Source organism: Anopheles stephensi, unplaced genomic scaffold (genome assembly GCF_013141755.1).
Source record: "Anopheles stephensi strain Indian unplaced genomic scaffold, UCI_ANSTEP_V1.0 ucontig366, whole genome shotgun sequence".
Classification (NCBI taxonomy): Eukaryota; Metazoa; Arthropoda; class Insecta; order Diptera; family Culicidae; genus Anopheles; species Anopheles stephensi.
Genome location: NW_023405309.1, coordinates 92456 through 111988, shown reverse-complemented (window position 1 = coordinate 111988; position 19533 = coordinate 92456). Strand labels below are relative to the sequence as shown.

The 19533-nt window shown below is 44.1% G+C and overlaps 3 protein-coding genes across 3 annotated transcripts; all 3 read right to left on the bottom strand.

Annotated features, from left to right (window-relative positions):
- Window positions 1–1709: 1709 nt before the first annotated feature.
- LOC118516627 lies at window positions 1710–3280 on the bottom strand. The gene is made up of 2 exons (XM_036062602.1): window positions 3050–3280; window positions 1710–1909 (listed from the first exon to the last, which is right to left on the bottom strand). The coding sequence occupies exons 1-2, from the start codon at window positions 3189–3191 to the stop codon at window positions 1710–1712; spliced, it is 342 nt and encodes a 113-aa protein (XP_035918495.1). The 5' UTR covers window positions 3192–3280.
- An 8691-nt stretch (window positions 3281–11971) lies between these two features.
- Window positions 11972–13862, bottom strand: LOC118516628. The gene is made up of 2 exons (XM_036062603.1): window positions 13766–13862; window positions 11972–12350 (listed from the first exon to the last, which is right to left on the bottom strand). Exons 1-2 carry the CDS (start codon window positions 13821–13823, stop codon window positions 12019–12021), a joined length of 390 nt encoding a protein of 129 aa, XP_035918496.1. The 5' UTR covers window positions 13824–13862; the 3' UTR covers window positions 11972–12018.
- Window positions 13863–15358: 1496 nt separating this feature from the next.
- On the bottom strand, window positions 15359–19101 carry LOC118516625. Its single transcript, XM_036062601.1, has 5 exons — window positions 18934–19101; window positions 17825–18381; window positions 16785–17737; window positions 15452–16376; window positions 15359–15407 (listed from the first exon to the last, which is right to left on the bottom strand). Exons 1-5 carry the CDS (start codon window positions 19099–19101, stop codon window positions 15359–15361), a joined length of 2652 nt encoding a protein of 883 aa, XP_035918494.1.
- Window positions 19102–19533: the final 432 nt, after the last annotated feature.

The following is a 19533-nucleotide window of genomic DNA, read 5'->3' as shown; positions in this document are numbered from 1 at the left end:
TACGGTTTGTGTCGGAACATCTTCGGTATCGTAAATGAGAATGTCCGATGATGAAAATTCTGATTCAGGATCATCCTCGTTGAAAAGAAACGAAAATAAATTAAAGTTATATTCATATTGTGTCCCTGCAATACAAAATGTATCATCATTTTGTGTAACATTTAAAAAATTTACTATCCCATTACCCTTTGTAAGAAACCATTCGTCTCTGGGTAATGGGAGCAAAACAAAATCAGAGGATAAAAAAATTCCTTTGCCGTTTGTAGTCAAGCGAGGGTAACGACGATTTGAGCTTGTACTTGCCACATCAATAGCAGATCGTTCTTCTGCGCGTGCCGCCACTTGCACACCGCACCGAAAGCCTGATCGAACTGATCGTTTAATGAGTTGCAGGTGATTTTCAAAGCAGTACGTTGAAAATTCATCTAGAGGCCCGTACTGATAAACATCCTGTGCAATGTGTTGTAGATTATGGACGTTACTGGAAAGATGCTCCCGACCATAAATCTCCCCAAATTTTTTAACAAAAGAATTTAAAAAACCAGCTGCAAGTTCCCAATGACGTCGATGAAACGAAGAAGAAAATATTGTCAGGGCGCAAAAGTACAGCAAAAAATGACAATATGCTTCCCCGCTTAAAATCTCCTCCATCAGCACTGGACTGACGTAGTGCAAGTACGTGCGAAATTCTGTACACTTCCAAAAACGGATTGCATTCACCCTTTGAGTTTACTATGAATCTCAGAGGGAAGCTGCACTTTGGTTAGGAATTTTGTTATCCACTGTTTGGCTGGGAAAGATAATCTAATTATACGAAACTTATTTTCAATTAAATTCAACAAATGTTGGCGAGTACCCCTAGATCACATGTATGAAGGCGGTCACTCGTGGGTACGTTTTCAACCAAGTCGAAATCCGGTAATTCTTCTAACGGAGTCCGCCATGCTTGATGATGGCCAGGACACAGGTACATCTCATACAGCCATGGTTTCCTTTATTAAAGTAGGTTGTTGCTGCAAAAAATGCATCATTAGATTGATTTCTACACATTTCCAATTGTTCCTTTATGAAAAGGAACAATTAGGTTCCTTTCTACACATTTCCAATTGTTACCTTTTATGAAAGACCGCGCAGGTGAATCTGCAATTATAGCGCGAATTTTTAATTGACGTACTTCCTCGCCAATCTGCAATCCTCTTTCATGGATTTGTTTGCCCTCTTCTACCAACGGCCTCAGGAAAACTTCCAAACTTTCAGGTTTCGCCGGCCCACAGAACATTCCGATCACCATAATCGGAGCATTGGGCATCTGTTCAACTTTCATTAAGATGGGCCAAACTTGCATTGGTCCCCCTCTATGAAGAGGAAGCCCATCTATGGAAAGCTGAATTGAAATAACATAACAATAATTCCTTTGTACCAAAACTCTCCTCCTGGTACGGTTCGTATCTCCTAGCCGATGGTTGTTGATGTTTTCAACAACGTACGCGAGTCCTTGGGGAGCGGTGGAGTGGTCCATTTTCTGAAAATATCTAAAATTTCATTATCTGATGAACGTGGTTGATTATGCACGATTGCCCAATTTCTTAAGCAATCACCAATATTTGAATGGTTTTTGCAGATATGGGCAGCCGTGGATTCGTTAACCCGTTCGTCAACTTCACTGTCAACGCTATTATCACTTTCGTGAACATCGTCGTTATCAACTTCTAAACTACCTTATACACTATTATCCCACCACCTTGCTCTACCGTACTACTGTCATCTAATTCTTCTACAACTAAATCCCCTTCTGAACCACCACCAAAAATATTAGAACTATTTTCGCCGAATGCTGCGTCGGTGAAATTAGCCAGCTGCGAAGAATCTTCCATCTCCTGGGGTTGATTTTCACCCTGGATAGTTGAATCTGCAAAAACGAAAAGAATCTATTAGTAGCTATACAATGCACCATATAATAATCTGTTTGGAAAGCAACTTTTCTTTTAAAAAAATATTCACAATTTCGACTGTTATGTACTCACTGGCACGTTTATTAATTCCAAAACTAACCTACTCTACTGCCTTGCTGGTTGGCTGTGCCTTTAAATTGCTGATTTAGTAGCTCTCCTGGTGATCGAAATCGATCGATTCGGTTGGGTGTGATTTGGGGTTGTCCTGGTTCGTTCCGCAGAGGGTGGATGTGAATAACCCGCTGTTCTGATTCGGCTGTTCTGCTGTCGCGTAGTCCTGGAGGCTATGTGCTATTGGCTGGTTCGGGAGGTTCGGATGTAGGTCAGTGCATAACTATATATTAATACATAACAACACTAAGAGCAACTAATTTCCGGTCACTTGAATCCTTTGTACCTCCCACGATTGTTGTAACGTTGTTCCTAATGTTATCACTTTTTCCTGTACAATAAAGGCCATAACGATTTGAAGGGCTGTAAATCTGCTGGGATTATATAGTTACCGGTGGCACCAAGCTTGCACTGCAATCAATCAACAAACTAGATGTTTGTTTTGCTGTGACTCTCTATTTCTTCACTATTACTTTGCCCTATAACCTTCACTGGCCAACCATTTATGGCTGTTTGTGGCTTAATTCTATACGTTGCTGAATACAAATCCCGGTGAACGGTACGGCACGCAGACGGTCCGGATTCAATACACGGTGCTACCGTAGGAAGACCCGGCCTGCTACCGCATCGGCCACAGGACCGCCAAACATTCACGGAGCGGAGTGTCACTTATTTTTCACTTAAGATTAATCCCACAAATTCACAATACGGCATCAGTCCGTAATAATAAATAAATAAATAAAAATAAAATAATCCCACAAATTTATTCACAGAAAGTACTATCGTTTGGCCCAACACGAGGGGAACACAACGCTGATCCGGTCTTAGCACGATTCTGCACCGGAACATTTTACGGCACACACAAACGTAAACAAAAGAAAAACATTACGCGCACAGGATAACACTTTTTTTTCCTTATCACGATTTTTGTTCACAACTTCACAAACCTATATCTAGTATTCGTAAGCAATTATTGAAAAACTTACCAATGAGTCGAGGCACAATCCGGCTCGGTCCCGGCACTTCCTCATCCCGGTTTTGCTGGCGGACCTCCGAATGTAAGACCGCTAGCATCTTATTCGCCCGATTCATCACTTTTCGGCTTCTCTTTACCGGTGGCGTAGACATTGCGAACTTTTTACTTTCTTACCTTTTTACGTTCAATACTTTTCTGCTTTTTTACCCAAACACTTGAGCCAAGCTGGACGCTAGAGTGAATTGACGCCAAAGTACAAAATGTCTAAATCAACAAATAAAAACATGGCAGGCCGAATTGAATGCTTCATAAATCCGTTGCTCACGCACACATACACATTTTTTATTGATTCGAGTATGACGCGAGCAGTTATCGCGAAGATTATTCAATTTTTTTTTAATTTTAAGCGTTTTTGTATAACAGATGTCAGTTGGGGGTAGAGTTCAGTAATTCAATTCTTAGCATTTTGCGTATACCTGTAAAAAGCCTTGACATGAATTCTTTCGCCCTGTCTGTACAAATTGTTTCCGATATTGCGTAACGCAATGTTACATTTTCCGTAAATGCCTTAGCTACTGTTTCTATTTTCTTATTTCGTATCGGTGTTTTCGTAATAAATTAAGTAAAGTGTGGTGGTCAATCTACAGTGTCGGACAAAGGAATAGGACCACCTTTTAGTTTTTTATTAAATCATCATTATAGGCATCTTATTGCCTGTTATTCATAACATTTAGTTATAATGATGGTAACACTAGATTAAGATCTAGTGTTAAGCATTAATTTAGGAATAGTAGACGTGCTGCTAGATGAGAGCTCACCTGCGTTAGGACGATAACGTAGCAGATAGAGCGAACCGCTCTCTTTGCTTCCAGCAGTGACAGCGGACGGATCGTTAATTTGATAAAGTGAGGACTAACGTCTCATAATTATTTATTTTATGAGAACATCTGCAATATATCATCTTATATTGCTTGGTATTTTTTTATTTTATTTATTTTCGATTATGACGGCTCAGCATGTGCTGACGAAGTACAAAATTCAAAGACACAAAAAATTACCAAGGCATTTCCTCCCTGATATCGCCTTATCCCGGGCGTGCTCGGTTGTAGATGTGTGGAGGTTGTGGTGAGTTAGTCCAGTTCTATTGTTGGTCCGGGTCTATTGCTGTGTTGAGTGTGTTGGTGGTTAAAATGTGTAAACACGGGACTCCATCCTTCCGTGTAGCGGATCTGGACTGAAACAAAACAGAAAGAAAAAACAATTGGAACAGCACAAACATTTGCCTGTGAACAGTGGACCTCAAACTGCCCAGCAGTGATAGCCCGAGCTCGATCAAGCCAGCACCGAACACAGAAGCTATCGGCGAGTTCCATCCCGTAACAGCAGGGTCCCTGCTAATTACGGGGTTGAACCCGCCGACCACCTCCGAACCCAACGCCAGCAAGGCCGCACTCGCCTCATCAAGGCTAGACAGAGATGAAGGACACTGTTACAGAAAATTCTGCCTCTCTTCTTACGACAGTGTCGACTTTGACCCCGGATGCTGTTGCTTCGTCAACTGATCACCCGTGGCACTACAAAAAAAAAAACACTTAACACTTACGACAAAGACAACACAACAAATATCAAAACAGGAATGGCGGATATGGTTTGGTAGGATAATGGGGATGCGGAATCAAAGGATAAGACCATTGTCTCTGGCGAATTGGTAGATGAGCCTCATGTATGCGAGGTCTCTGGTCGCCAACACTTCCCTGATTTCTATGCCCGGTCGTCTGCCGATGCTCTCGACTGCTCCCAACAAGGAGGGTCTTGCGGTTTCAAACTCCACGCAGGACCACAGAAGGTGATCCACATGACATGTTGTGTGTTGATTTCATGCTCCCTAGTGCGAGTTTAAGGCAACGATACTGTAGCCTCTCTAATTTGAGGATATGCGTGTTGGATGCCCAATCGAAACATATGCTGCCATATTCCAACACGGATAGAACCGTTGTCTTATATAGTCGCAGGACGTCTGATGGATGTGCGCCCCACCAGAATCCTGTGACTGCCCTTCGAAAGTTGATTCTTTTACTGCATTTTTGCACCAGATGGGTGATGTGTGTACTCCAGTTTAGCCTTGAGTTGCACCAAACACCAAGGTATCAAAAATTGTCGGTAGTTGATATCTTTTCACCGTACAAAAAGACATCAATTTTCGGGTCAAATAGTCTATTCTCCCTGTTTTTTGTCGTGTCGCTAAAAGGAGAAAAGACTACCATCTCAGTTTTCTTTGCAGAGAACTTGATACCAAGGTTTTCAGACCACTCGGCAAGGTTGTCCAAAGTGGTTTGTAAAGCCAGTTGTATTTCGGCGGCGTCCCTGCTTGCAAAAGATATGACGCCGTCGTCTGCCAATTGTCTAATGCTGCAGTTTGGTTCTAGACAAGAATCTATTTCGCTAACATAAAAGTTGTATAACAGGGGGCTCAAGCAGGACCCTTGGGCTAGTCCATGGAAACTGGTCCGCTTTAGTTGCACATGACCATTGTTGAAACTCATAGCTTTCTCCGACAAAAGGTTGAACAAAAAGTTATTCAACTTTGGACCCAGCCCCACATTTTCTAATTTTTGACTCAGCTTGTATGGTGAAACTGAGTCAAATGCCCCCTGTATATCCAGGAAAATAGATCCCATGTTCTGCTTGCGCGCACGAGCAAGCTCTATTTTAGTTACCAGAAGGGCTAAGCAGTCATTAGTACCCCTGGCTTTACGAAAACCAAACTGGGTATTCGAGAGAAGGTTGTTTGATTCCAACCATTCTTCTAACCGGAAAAGAATCATCCTTTCAAGGAGTTTCCTCAGACACGACAGTAACGATATCGGCCGATACGAGTCGTTTCTTGATGGCGGTTTGCCAGGCTTCAAGATAGTGACAACTTTCACTTCTCTCGACTCTTGCGGGACGCTGTTGACCTCCAACATATTGTTGAAGATGCTTAACAGACGTTTCCTCCCTATGTCGGGCAGATTTTGAAGCAATTTGCTACTAATCTGATCAAGGCCTGGGGAGGAATTTTTGCTTGATAGGAGAGCAAGTGACAGCTCTACCATTGTGAACGGTGAATCCATCCTAGGGTCACTACCACGCGCATGTTGTGTAAAACTTTACGCAGAAACGAAATCGGGACAAAGCTTGTGGGCAAATTCATACAGCCACTCGCCAGAAAAGCTTTCGCTCTCATTGATGTTGTTGCTGTTTCGCATCCTTCTAGCCATTCTCCAAAGCGAATTAAGTGAAGTGGCGGGGTCTAGATTATTGACGTATCTACGCCAATAACCCTTTTTCTTCGCCTTCAACAGGTTTTTGCACGTTTTCACTAGTCCTTTATATTTTGTCCCGGAAGGCTTTAAATGCCTCACGCTTCTTGGTAAAAGCCGGTTGGCAATCCTTGTCCCACCAAGGAGTGGGAGGTTTTTTAAATGTCCTTGCTTGGTGGGAGCGCCTTGTTTGGGCCTCAAGGGCGCACTTGTTTATTAGTGAAACAAGTTTTTCGTACTCCTTGACAGGAGACAAATCTTGCAAGTCAAGTGAAAGCGAAGCGGCTATTAATTCGCCGTATCTCGTCCAGTCGATGTTCCTCGTTAAGTCACATTTAACGGGGATTCCTTCTACTGGACATCCTCCCTTGATGTAGGAAATTTCTATGGGCAAGTGGTCACTGCCGATAGGGTCCTGGATCACCTTCCAACTAAAATCCAGGGCCATTGCTGATGGACATAGAGACAGGTCCAGTGCACTCGCCCTACTTAGAGGTGTCTGCATCCTAGTTTTCTATCCTGAGTTGAGAATCGAAAACCCAAATCTGTCGCAGAAATCTCGGATGATAGGTGTGTGAATGTCATCCTTATCGCACCCCCAGTCGATTCCATGAGAGTTAAAGTCTCCCAGGATCAAAAGCGGTCCAGGCAAGACCACTGCTAAATTTCCAAGATCCTCTTTGAACTTTTCAATTTTTTCTTTTTCATTATCTCGCTATCGGGGGTATATAGATGGATGCAATTGTCACGTGAAGAACGCCCAGTTTTGCCTTAATTGCGACAGTTTCAACAATTTCTTGTCTAGGGGTAGGTATTCTGGTGAAAGTGTGACTCTTTCGAACACCAATCAGTACCCCCCCCTCCCCCCCACCCCTAGTAACGCGATCTTCACGGATTATATGATATCCCGGGAAGGTTAATTTAATGTCATCCGATAGCCAAGTTTCACAGAGGGCAAGCACATCGCAATTGTGTTCGCCCACTAATGCTTTAAAGGAGTTTAGCTTGCCAAGCAAACTCCTACAGTTCCACTGTATGATAGTAGCCGTAGGAGCCATTAATCATCCAAACGGACCATCATACTTAAGCATGGCCATTGAGCCAGCCACTGTTTGATCATCCTCTTCAGGAAAGGAAGGGCCCAAGTAGCGATCATGTGCAGATGCTGCGGGAGGTTAAGGGTCATTTGGAGGGACTCAAGGATCTCGGAAAGAGGCGGGGTGGGAGTTCTCGGAAAGCTCGTGGGCTCCCTCGGAAAAGCCAGGCTTTCCACCGGAGCTTCGGCCCGAGAAGATCGCTTTTTCTTGGGCTGCTTCCTGGCAATTTGGGGGGCGGGAGTTTTGGGATCAGCGTCACGTTTTGGACCGGGGGAAGAAACTTTAGCGTGGCGCTGTGGTGCCAAAGGTTTGGTTTTTGACTTGAGTACCTTCCACTGTACCTTTTTGTAAGGCACTCTCATGATCTTTACCGATCTCAGTGGCACCTGTTCGAGTGCCGTCGGATTGGCCTCGCCATTTGCAGCTGTGTTATCCAGCACTGCAAAAGGGTTCGATGCGTTTGATCATTTGAGAGCATCGCTGTATGAGCCGCGTGCCCGATCGGCTATCGTTTTGGTCTGCTCCCTTTTCAGCTTCCGGTACACAGGACACAATGCAACCTCGTGCCACTCCTCCTGACAATGCGAACATTTCTGGGATGGGGCTGTGCACTCCTCGGTAGCGTGAGCTCCTCTGCATTTTCCGCAGCAAATCTTGCGAGTGCAAAACGGATCGGCATTCCCAATCCGGCTGCACTTCGAACAGGTGGCCACCCTTGGCACATATGGCCGGTTGATGGATATCCGGAGGCCTTCTAGGATGAGGGCCTGCGGAAGTACCGTTCCCTCAAACGTGATCCGGAGGGAGGAGGTCGGAACATATTTTTTTCATCCTTTGTTGAGGGGTCAAGCTTGAAGAGCTTCTTCACCTTAAGAACTTTAACCCTTGGGGTACCTGGTGCTTGAAATGCACCCACCCCAAAGTTCAAAATTTCCTCCTCCGGATAATCGAAGTCCTCGATTACGCCAGTCACTTCAACCAGACTACCTGGAATATAAACCCGGTAGTGCTCCGTATAATCTGGATCAGCCGCAATGACATTGGCTTGAGCCCGGTCCTTTGCGGTGACCCTGATCTTGTTCGGGCGCATCCGATACACATCTGCAACGCCCGGGTATTTGTTGAACAATGATGCCGCGATCGTCCTCACATCGAGTTGTTTAGATAGTGGCATGAAAAAAACAAACGGCTTTCCCTCCCATGAGGGTGGGTAGGCCCTTGCTCGATGTACCGATGGAGGTTCATTATTTTTTGCCTGAGGGGCACTGTTTGTCAGCGGGGCCCTACTCGTAAGCGGAGCAGTAAAAAGGGCACTACACGATGCCTTCGAGGTTCAAGGCCTCTCTTCTATTGCCAATTTTCTCGTGGCTGGAGCGGCCTTAGGGCGACCTGGTTTACCCCTTAAATTGGGCTCAATTTCCCTTTCCGAGTCAGAATTATCTGACCACATACCAGGACCGAAGACAACGGGAGAGGTGGGACATGACAAAACTTACCGTCACACACGATAGACAGCACGCGCGAGTTACCGTATTCAACATCGGCAACATACAACATCATCAGCGGTACTCGACGACGATGTAATCCAACACCGCCTCGACCATGGGACGATCAACATTTCGACGCCTCAGCATTCCGGCCGGCCAACGCTGCTCCGACCGTGAGACCAGCAACCCGACGCCGGAACATTCCTAACGTCACGTGGCCGAACCAACTCCTTGGTGTGACCGTGACCTCCTCCCCTTCCATACCACTCCTATATCCATAACTGTAAACTTCTAAACATAAAAATAATTATTAAGTTAGTCTTAATCGGACCCTCCAGCAAACAAGAGGCGAATAAAGCGGATCATCCCCAACATAAAAACATTTTTGAGTTTTAACTGTCGCCCGAATAGGGACCCCCCTGACAAAGTGGTTAAACGTGTTGTAACACCGTAGCAGCGATCGCGGACAAGTCTCCCCGAAGGAAGAGAGAACCCCTAGTAGATCCCGTGAGGAACAAAACGGACAGCCCCAATCTTCGCGCCGCAGCCACGTACAGGATCAACCCGAAAAGATGAGTCACGCTGTCGCCTTGATGTTGCTGTGAGTTATTTTTAAGTTATATTTTTATATAATTGTTGTTTACAATACCTATGAATTGTGATAGGACAAGTATCGAAAAAAATTAGTGCTACGAACAGGTTTTGACAAAATATTATAAGTGGAATAATTTCTTACTCTCTCAACAAACAAGTGACAAGAAAGTTTTGTGCCAAAGTGTAAAGTGTAGGGACGTGTAATTTGAGTGAATTGCGTTTTTTTTTCATTGCGGTCTGTGAAAAATTTAGCACTGTGTGTATGATTGTGATTTTTTTTCTCAGTATTGACCTTAGTGTGTAATTTTTTTTTGTTTAAATTTGATTATTCAAAATTTTTCGTAAATTCAAAAGAACTGCAGTATTTGATAGAAACAGAATGTTTCCAAATACAACCAACAATGAACCAGCCCATGCTGCTCAGATGTCGGAACAGCATCTAGCACCAAATGAATTTTTGGACATAGGCCGTGTTCCGGATTATGTTAGGGATTTACCGGTGTTTAATGGAAAAGCCAGTGACCTAACGCGTTGGATAATAGAAGTTGAGGAAATGTTTCAAATGTACGAACGTGTGCCTAAGAACACAATACAGTACCATATTCTTCAAGGTACTGTTAGACGTAAAATTCAAGGAGAAGCTGCTGATGTGCTTAACTCAAATTGCATAGATGGTTCTTGGGAAACCATAAAGCAAACTCTATTGCTGTACTACAAAGACAAAAGAGATCTAAAGACATTAGATCATGAGTTGACGCTGATTTATAAGAGACAAAATGAGTCTCTTAGCAGTTATTTCAGCAGGGTAAACGAATTGCAAACTGCAATTATTACGCAGGTACATGCAGATAGCAAGTATAATAGGAATGCTCATGTACACATAAACTACTTTAGAGAAAAAACTCTAGATAGTTTTATTAGAGGGCTTGAGAAGCCTCTTTGCTTTTTATTAAAAAACTACAACCCACCAAATTTGAATGCAGCCTACAATTATTGTCTGGAGTATGGCAATGCTAATATAAGGTCAGCACCTTTTAGGAACGAAAGAGCTCCCAATACAGTTCCTGTGCCGAGAGGTTTGTACGTACCTCCTCCTGTTCAGCCACAAATGAACAACAGTTTTCAATATCAACTCAGGAATAATAATAGTAACGGGTACAAATATAATCCGAGACAAAATGCTCCTATTCCAATGGAAGTAGACCCATCGATGAATTCAAGGGCCACAAAGAGTGGTTACAAACAAACGCTAAGCAAAAGACCCCGACCAGGTTCGTCCCAGCAAAGGCATCCCAGTCAAGCGTACCCTATAGATGGTACACTTGAACAAGTGGAAATACATAAGTCATTAGAAAAAGAAGCTGGAAAAACTAATTTTTTAGGATGGACCGCAAAATGGTAGCTCCATTTCTCCCCTACATCCTTTTGCGTACTACATCAGGGGAATACCCATTTTTAATTGACACTGGTGCAAATATTAATTTGATATCACCGAAGTTAGCATATGCTTATAATTCTTCCAAACCGTACAAGCATGTCACGAACAAAATCAATAGTGCAGCTGGTTGTTTTAATGCTGATTTAGCTATTGATATTGCATGTTTTGAGCCGAAGTCAATGAGGAAATTTCAATTCCTTATTCACGAATTCCACCCATTTTTCGCTGGAATTATAGGAACAGGTATAATGAAGGGATTAAATGGAGATATAAGCATGAAATATAAATGTATTTCAATTTTAACTGGTACTAAAGATTGTTTCGTCGTACCATTAAAAGAATATGTCAAGGACAAACAAAATTTCCTTATAGATTGTCGATTGAATCATCTCGACAAGGAAACGAAGGATAAACTTTCAAATGTTTTAGAAGATGTAAAGGAAGTATTTTATGAACCAAACAAAAAATTAACATGCGTCACAAACGTGACATGTTCGATAAATACAACGGACGAAAGACCAGTACATCAAAAAGTATATCAATATCCTGCAGCATATACGGAAGAAGTAAATCTACAAATTAAAAAAACTTCTTCAAGATGGAATTATAAGACCATCTAGATCTGCATGGACATCACCAGTATGGATAGTCCCGAAAAAAAGTGGACCAACCGGTGAAAAGAAATTTAGAATGGTAACGGATTATAGAAAAATAAACGAAAAGACAATTAGCGAACGTTATCCGATGCCGGAAATAACGTACATTTTAGACCAACTCAGAGGTCAGAAATATTTCTCAACGCTGGACCTCGCTTCAGGATTTCATCAGATACCAATGAATCCTAAAGATATGGAGAAAACAGCATTTGCCGTAAACAATGGCAAATACGAATACACAAGGATGCCGTTTGGACTGAAAAATGCACCGGCCATTTTTCAACGAGCATTAGATGATATACTTCGTGAACATATAGGACGAATATGTTATATAGTTATAGAAACGACACGGTGGGAGTACTTTTTACAAAAAGCTTACTTTATTCCCTGATCTCTGAATCGTAACTAACTAACATCGGCTGGAATATGTTTCAAATGACCCGCTTTGGCGTTAAGCTGACCTGGCTGGTTCGCTGGTAGCGGCTGTCGTGGAGCGGAAGCGCGTGTCCACGTGTCGGGTCCGGTTGCCAGCTCGCTGTTGACATGCGCGTCGGAAAGTGCGCGCGTGGCGACTTGACGGTGTCTTATTATGCGTAACTCCTCCGGGGGGTGAAAAAGCGTGCCCTCACGCGTTCGAACTTCCCACGGTATCATCTGCACTACGATGGCTACGGGACTCATTCCGAATGCGGTGTTTCCTTTTTCCGACTTGGGATAAAATAGCAGAGACGAGGTGACTGAAATAGACATAGGCAATAATGATCATGGTTACAGATACGGCAGTGGAAATTCCAATTCCACTTAACAGGCTCCAATTCCAAGTAACGTTTTTGTACTGTCCCAAGTAGATGTGTTCGATGTGTTTGCGATTTGTCAATGTTCTATTGTCTAGGGACGCCAAAGGTGTTTCTACAACTTTCCGATGGATTGCGATGTTGAACGTTGTTCCAGATACTGAAGGATTTTTTACATGAATTTCCTTTGATGTAAATTTCTTATCTTGGAATTGTATTGTACAATTTGAAAACGTGAGTAAGAAATTTCCTGTCAGTATCCTATCATTAGGGCCGCAATCGGATTTGATGAGCTGTCTGTCTGCGTTCTCAATCAACAGGAGATTATCTGCTATTAGCATGGACGTGTTTGCGTATTGCGGAGTTACTATACAATTACTTTCTCTCCCCATTACCATAGGATAAATGCATTCGTCTTTAAATTCCAAAGCATAGGCGTATTTTTGCACGTATTCTTCTGGTTTTGTTGTTGTGTATAGTTTCTGTTTGTATTGCAGAAGGTTCCTCGGATATCGTTTAATTGTGGAATTATTGTGATTGAGCGCAAAGATTTCAATTATTTTTGATTCATCCTTTTGTAACTCAGGGACCTTAAGGATGAACAACAGCTTCTCACGATTAACTGCGATTTTAGGTGTAACGTAAGTAATGGCTTCGTCGGGAACATCTGTCTTAACTCCTTGATTTGCTAAAAGTTGTATTACTATGGCGATTTCCTGAGGAGACAATAGTTTGATCCTTGTTATTGACATTTTAGACAACGATATCGCTTCTAGTATATTGTCTAGTATATTGTTGATCGTATCTATATTGATCAATGCCATCAACATGTCAAATTCATTCAGAACGATGTCGTTTTTCCGTACTATGAGTTGCTCCATCTCGCTTGTAAGTGCTTTAATTTTGTTTCCGAGTTGTTCGTTGACGAGAAATTGCATGTTGTTGCTTTCAATGAGTTCGTTCATTGTACTATTAATAATCTGCAGGTCATGAGCATCTGGGCTTCCTCCGATCCATTTCCAAGCCGACCCTATAGCTTCTATGCTCCTAGTTAAACGTTTCCTTGGTTTTATGTGAATTAAACTTGAATGCAAATTACTGATTTTATGTTTCGCGATTATGGATAGGGAACTATTGGTTGGTCTGTAAACAACTTGAGTTAACTGATTTATAGTATTTTCGATGTCTGTTAAGTTGATTTCATGAACTACGTTAATGTTACCTATTTGCATTTTACATGGATGTTTTTCTAGTATGAGAATTGGTTGATCTATTAAATTTGTTATTTTTAGTTCTTGTGCATTTGTATTACATAGCATCAAAATGAAAATCAACCCTAATAATTTCATTTTCTCTACCTTTTTTTTTTACGTTGTAATGGTTATGTTTCACGATATTAAACTGATTTGTTTTCATAAAAATAAGACTCCTTATCGTCCGGACTATTGCCTTCTTCGGAAAAATGCTGTAGAATATTATCACTGGTTGGGAGTGATTTTTGTGATATCAGACGGACGTTAAAGAGTTGTAGTGTTGCGCGCTCGACTTACAATTTCATACTGTTTATTCACTGGTCCGGTTACAAGTTCATCCTATTCGATTACATAGTTCATCCATTGGTCAAGTCACTTTCCCCTTAATTCACTTCTAAGTTCGTTCGTGTGCGTCAATTTATACTATCTGCTTATAGTGTTGTTCCTTTACCATATTTCGTGTAATAATTAATATTTCATGCATTTTCTACATTCCGGCCACCAAAAGAGAATTCTTTTCAATTTCTGCAAATTCGTTGTTTTTCTTCATGTAACATGCTAACCAGTATCCTATTCGCTAATATATACGTAATTGACGTTTCGCTTGGGTCGGTATCAGTGTTTGTTTACATTATTAGTGCACCATGTGGTTACACAAATCCCTCGTTTGTATCGATTGGTCGTGGTAACAAAGCTAAACGATTAGCTGCTCTAACAATTTGTTTCCCCCCTGCCGTACGTAGCGTAACTACACGCACGACACCATCCTTGCCCGGGTGCAGCGCCGTAATGCGCCCCATTGGCCAAACAGTCGGGTGAAGATTATCTTCCTGGATTATAACCAGCTGATTGATCTCCAGCTTAACCGGTGCGTTGTTAATGTGTTTGGCTCGGGCTTGGAGTTGTTGGATGTATTCCGGATACCATCGGGACCAGATCGTTTGCACGTGCCTCTGCACGAGTTGGTACTCCTTGAGTCGGTTGGTCGGAAGGTGTCGTATGTCAACATCCGGAATTGCTTGCATGTTGCTGCCGATTAGAAAATGACTTGGGGTTAATGGTTCTAAATCGCAAGGATCATCGGATAAAGGGGTCAAAGGACGGGAATTTAAACATTGCTCCACCTGAGCAATAAGTGTAAGCATACTTTCTTGGGCGATACTTGTTATACTTATCGTGCGTAAAATGTGTTTTTTAGCCGACTTGACTGCCGCTTCCCATAATCCGCCGAAGTGAGGGGCCCTTGGGGGAATGAACTTCCATTCCATTTCGTTGGACGAACACCAATTGATGATAGACCGGCGATCGTCATCGTTCTTCTTCAGCATTTCGTACACGCGATGCAGCTCGTGGGCAGCTCCCTTAAACGTTGTCGCGTTGTCGGAGTGTAACTCGCACACCTTGCCTCGGCGTGCCACAAAACGACGTAGTGCTGCCAGAAATGCCGTAGTAGTTAAATCACTCACTAGCTCGATGTGTACGGCTCTAGTCGCGAAGCAAACAAAGATTGCGATGTACGCCTTCGTCGGACTCCGATTGCGGACGGGTGATTTCAGCATAAACGGCCCGCAGTAGTCCACTCCACTGATCGAGAAAGGTCTGGTCGGTGATACTCTCGACGTTGGTAGGTCAGCAACACTTTGTTTCACGAGAGTCGGCTTGTTTTTGAAACAAACGTGACACCGGTGGTAAACAGCCTTAACGAGATTCCTCCCACCAATCAACCAGAATCTTTGACGAAGTGTTGCTAATAACAGTTGCGGTCCAGCATGCAACAGTTGAAGATGATACGCCACTGCCAATAACACCGATAGTGGGTGCTTCGCCGAGAGAATCGCCGGATGTCGTCCTTCTTCTGGAAGATCAGCATTTCCGAGCCGGCCACTGACGCGTAACACACCAGTATGGTCGATGTACGGTGACAACCACTTCAGCTTCGATTTGTCGGAAACATGCTTCTCTTGAGCTAAAACCTTTAGCTCCTCCGCGAACGAATCCCTTTGGGCTAACTGGCATAACTTCAGTTCGGCCCGACGTAGTTCCGTGGCTGTAAGCGGTGGAACACTCTTCTCCTCGATGTGTGGCGCATCCTTGCAGCTTACTCTCGATGATTTGTTGGCTCCCTTGATGCACTCCATGAAGCGTAAACAATAAGCTACAACTCGTCTCAGCCTGTAGTATGATGAGTATCGCTCGAACAGTTTGTCACGGAACTCACACCTCGTAGAAACTGTGACAATCCGTGACGCCGTCGCCCGTTCTTCGATGACACCGTCATTCTCCTTCACTGCTGGTGGATGATTTGGCCATGCATCATGGCTGTAAGCCAACCAACGAGGCCCATGCCACCAACGTTCACAATTACGCAGCTCCTCCGGCTTCAGACCCCGTGATATGTCGTCTGCTGGATTATCACAACCAGGAACGTGACGCCACTCAGCTATCCGCGTTTCTTCCTGTATCTGCGCCACTCGGTTGGCGACAAATGGTTTCCATCGACGTGGTGGAGAATCCAGCCAATACATTACCGTCATTGAATCGGTCCAACAAAAGGCCATCGTAGATGCCGGTAACGTTCGACTCACCTTCTGGAACAGTTGGGTTGCTAATCGTGCGGCGCACAATTCCAACCTGGCGATCGAGTGCGTATTCGCCAATGAAACCACTTTCGACTTCGCTGCTAACAATTGCACCGTCACAATGTTGTCCGTCGATTCTGCGCGTACATAACAGCAAGCACCATATGCACTTTGTGACGCATCAGCGAAGACGTGCAATTGCAAGCTGACCGTTGTAGGTTGGGAGATAAAACGTGGCACTCTTAATTCGCGTAGCGAATATAACGTTGAATGAAAGCTTCTCCACTCTTGTTGAAGCTCACCGGGCAGTGCACGTTCCCAATCCCAAGCCTTTCCATTCTCCTTCAAACTCCACAAACGTTGTAGAAAGACTTTCGCGATGATGATTGTCGGACCCAACAAACCAAGTGGGTCGAATATGCTTGCCGTGTACGACAAGATCAAGCTTCTCGTTAATACTTCAGCTGGTTGTGGAAGGCCAACCTTGAAGGAAAACGAATCGTTGACGGGTTCCCAAACCAGCCCCAGCGTCGAAACAGCTTGACCATCCTTCCACTCGTGCATTGATTGAATCGCAAGATCTTCACGTGGGACATCTAGAAGCGATTCTGGAACGTTAGATGCCCACTTTTTCAATGCGAAACCAGCTGAATCGAGCATTGCGGTGATTTGCTTTCGCACTTCTACTGCTTCGTTAAGGTCAGTCGCTCCTGTTAGTAGATCGTCGACGTAAAAATCACGTAACACGGGATCAACTGCCTTCGGGAATTGATCTTTGTGGTCATGCGCAACCTGCTGGAGCGTTCTAGTGGCGAGGAATGGAGCTGACGCCGTGCCGTAAGTAACGGTATTCAGCTCGTAGGTCGATATCGGATCCAGGGGGCTCTTTCGGTACCTGATACGTAGCAGATTCCGATCGATGATGTTGTGGAGAATTTGCCGGTACATTTTTTCCACATCGGCCACTAATGCGATTGCGTAGGACCTGAATCGCAATATAATCGTTAGTAGATCTTCCTGGACAATTGGGCCAACTAGTAACGTATCGTTTAAGGAGTATCCCGAGCTCGTTTTACAGGACGCGTCAAACACGACCCGTACTTTTGTGGATGTACTCGATTCCTTCACCACCGCATGGTGAGGAATATAACAATGCGGAACACTATCATCCACTGGTTCGGTAAGTTTTCGCATGTGACCAAGTTCCTCGTACTCTTGCATGAAACGCTTATATTCCATCTCCATTTCAGGGTTGATCTTCAATCGCCGCTCCACAGCCATCAGTCGTCGATCCGCAATCTCCTTTGATGAACCCAATACTATATCTGCTCTGGGATTACGAGGCAGACAAACGATGTAACGACCATGGTGATCACGCGTTGTAGTGGCAGCATAATGCTTCTCACAAGCATCTTCCTCAAGCGAGAGAGCGGGTCCCTCTAGATTGGTCTCGTTCTCCCAAAACCGTTGCAGCAATGTATCGAGAGACTCATGGCTCCTAATTGAGTGGTACGAAACAGGACTAGCGACTGAAATGTGGGAAGTATTCCCAGCAACTGTCCACCCAAACGGAGTCTCAACCAACCAAGGACCGCCTTTGACCAGTAACTGCTTCTTTCCGGTATGCCATTCCCAATATGCGTCACTCCCAATGATCACATCAACTCTTGAAGGAAGGTTAAAGGCAGGATCAGCCAACGGAACGTCAGGGAATTTCCAACCAGCAACATCGATTGGGGCAGTCGGTATCTCAGCACAAGGGGAGTTCACTATCAGGAACTCAAGTGGCGACGAAAATGGCGCTGACTTTGACTGCACCGTTGCGATGATCGAACCCTTGGCTTGCTGAACACCCTCACCGATACCTGTCAATGCAACGTTGATCTTTGTACGACGTGTCAGCAGCTTCCGCGCTAGGGATTCGGACACGATATTGCACATGGATCCTGAATCCAACAACGCTCGTGCTTCATGCCGAATGCCATGGTCATCGACTAACCAGAGAACCACCGTTTCGAGAACCACAATTTCATTGCTCGAACCTACGTTCATGGTTACCTGTGGCGGTGAATCGTCGTGCAACATGCTGTGATGACGTGCGTTGCACTTGTTGCAACGGAAGACGGAATTGCACGACCGTACCTGATGATTCGGGTTCAAACAGTTGAAGCATAGTTTATGCTTCGCAATCACTTCACGCCGGAACTTTACGTCTCCTTTGCAGAACTTCGGGCAGCTTCGTAGATGGTGTGGCTCTGCACACTCTAATGGACAGGATGCGTAGGATGTGCTGCTAGCTGGCTTCCGCGTTGACACTGAATTGCTCACGTATCTAACCTTTCCTCCCATTCTTCTTTCTCCACAGGCCACCGGCGTTTGTTTCGATTCAGATATCTTCGCTAACGTTTGGCACGAACGAAGGATTCGGATTCTATCCTGCAGGAAATCGATTAGATCTGAATACTTATCCTTGGGGCTGGCCGATGAATGCTTTTCCCAAGCTAGGATGGTTGATGAATCCAATTTGAAGAACAGCAATGTGGTGAGGGGAGTGTCCCAGTTGTCAACCGGTTCCTTCAGCTTTCTTAAACCGTTCACGTGCCGCGTGAACTCGTCCACAAGCTGCGCCAATTCATCCACAGATCCTTCATGCATCGCGGGAAGGTGATGCAATGTTCGATAATAATCACGGACTAACATGCGCGGGTTATCATACCGTTTCAGCAACGCGGCCCAGGTGGTCGCATAGTTGTCCGCGGTCAATGTGGTATGCTCGAACAGCAGCGCCGCCTCACTCTTCAATGATGACAACAGATACTGAAGTTTCAGTATCGGAGGTATATCTGCTGACGAATCGATCATTGCCACGAAGCGATCACGAAACGTGAGCCACTTCGTCGTATCACCGTCGAACGTGGGGAGATCGATTTTCGGTAACCGCACATTAATTGATCCGAAATTACCCGTTGAGTTCAGGCTAGAATTGGCTTGCAAAATCGACGCGTTGAGAGGATTGGCTTCACACGGTTGCTTTTGCAACAAAAATCCTTTCACCTTTCGGTACACACTGTCCATTTCACATCGCTCTTGCAGCAAAGCTTCTAACGCTTCGGGAGATTCTTCCAATTCCTCCAGTTTTGCTACCGCGTTCAAATAATCTTGAACATGCCGTTCTAGCTGATCCAAGCACACTGGTATTTCACCCACATCACTTTCACTATAATCGTTTTTAAATTGTTCAATGTTCTTCACAAGCATTTGCGCTTGGCGCTTTTTTAATTGCGCGGCTTTGAT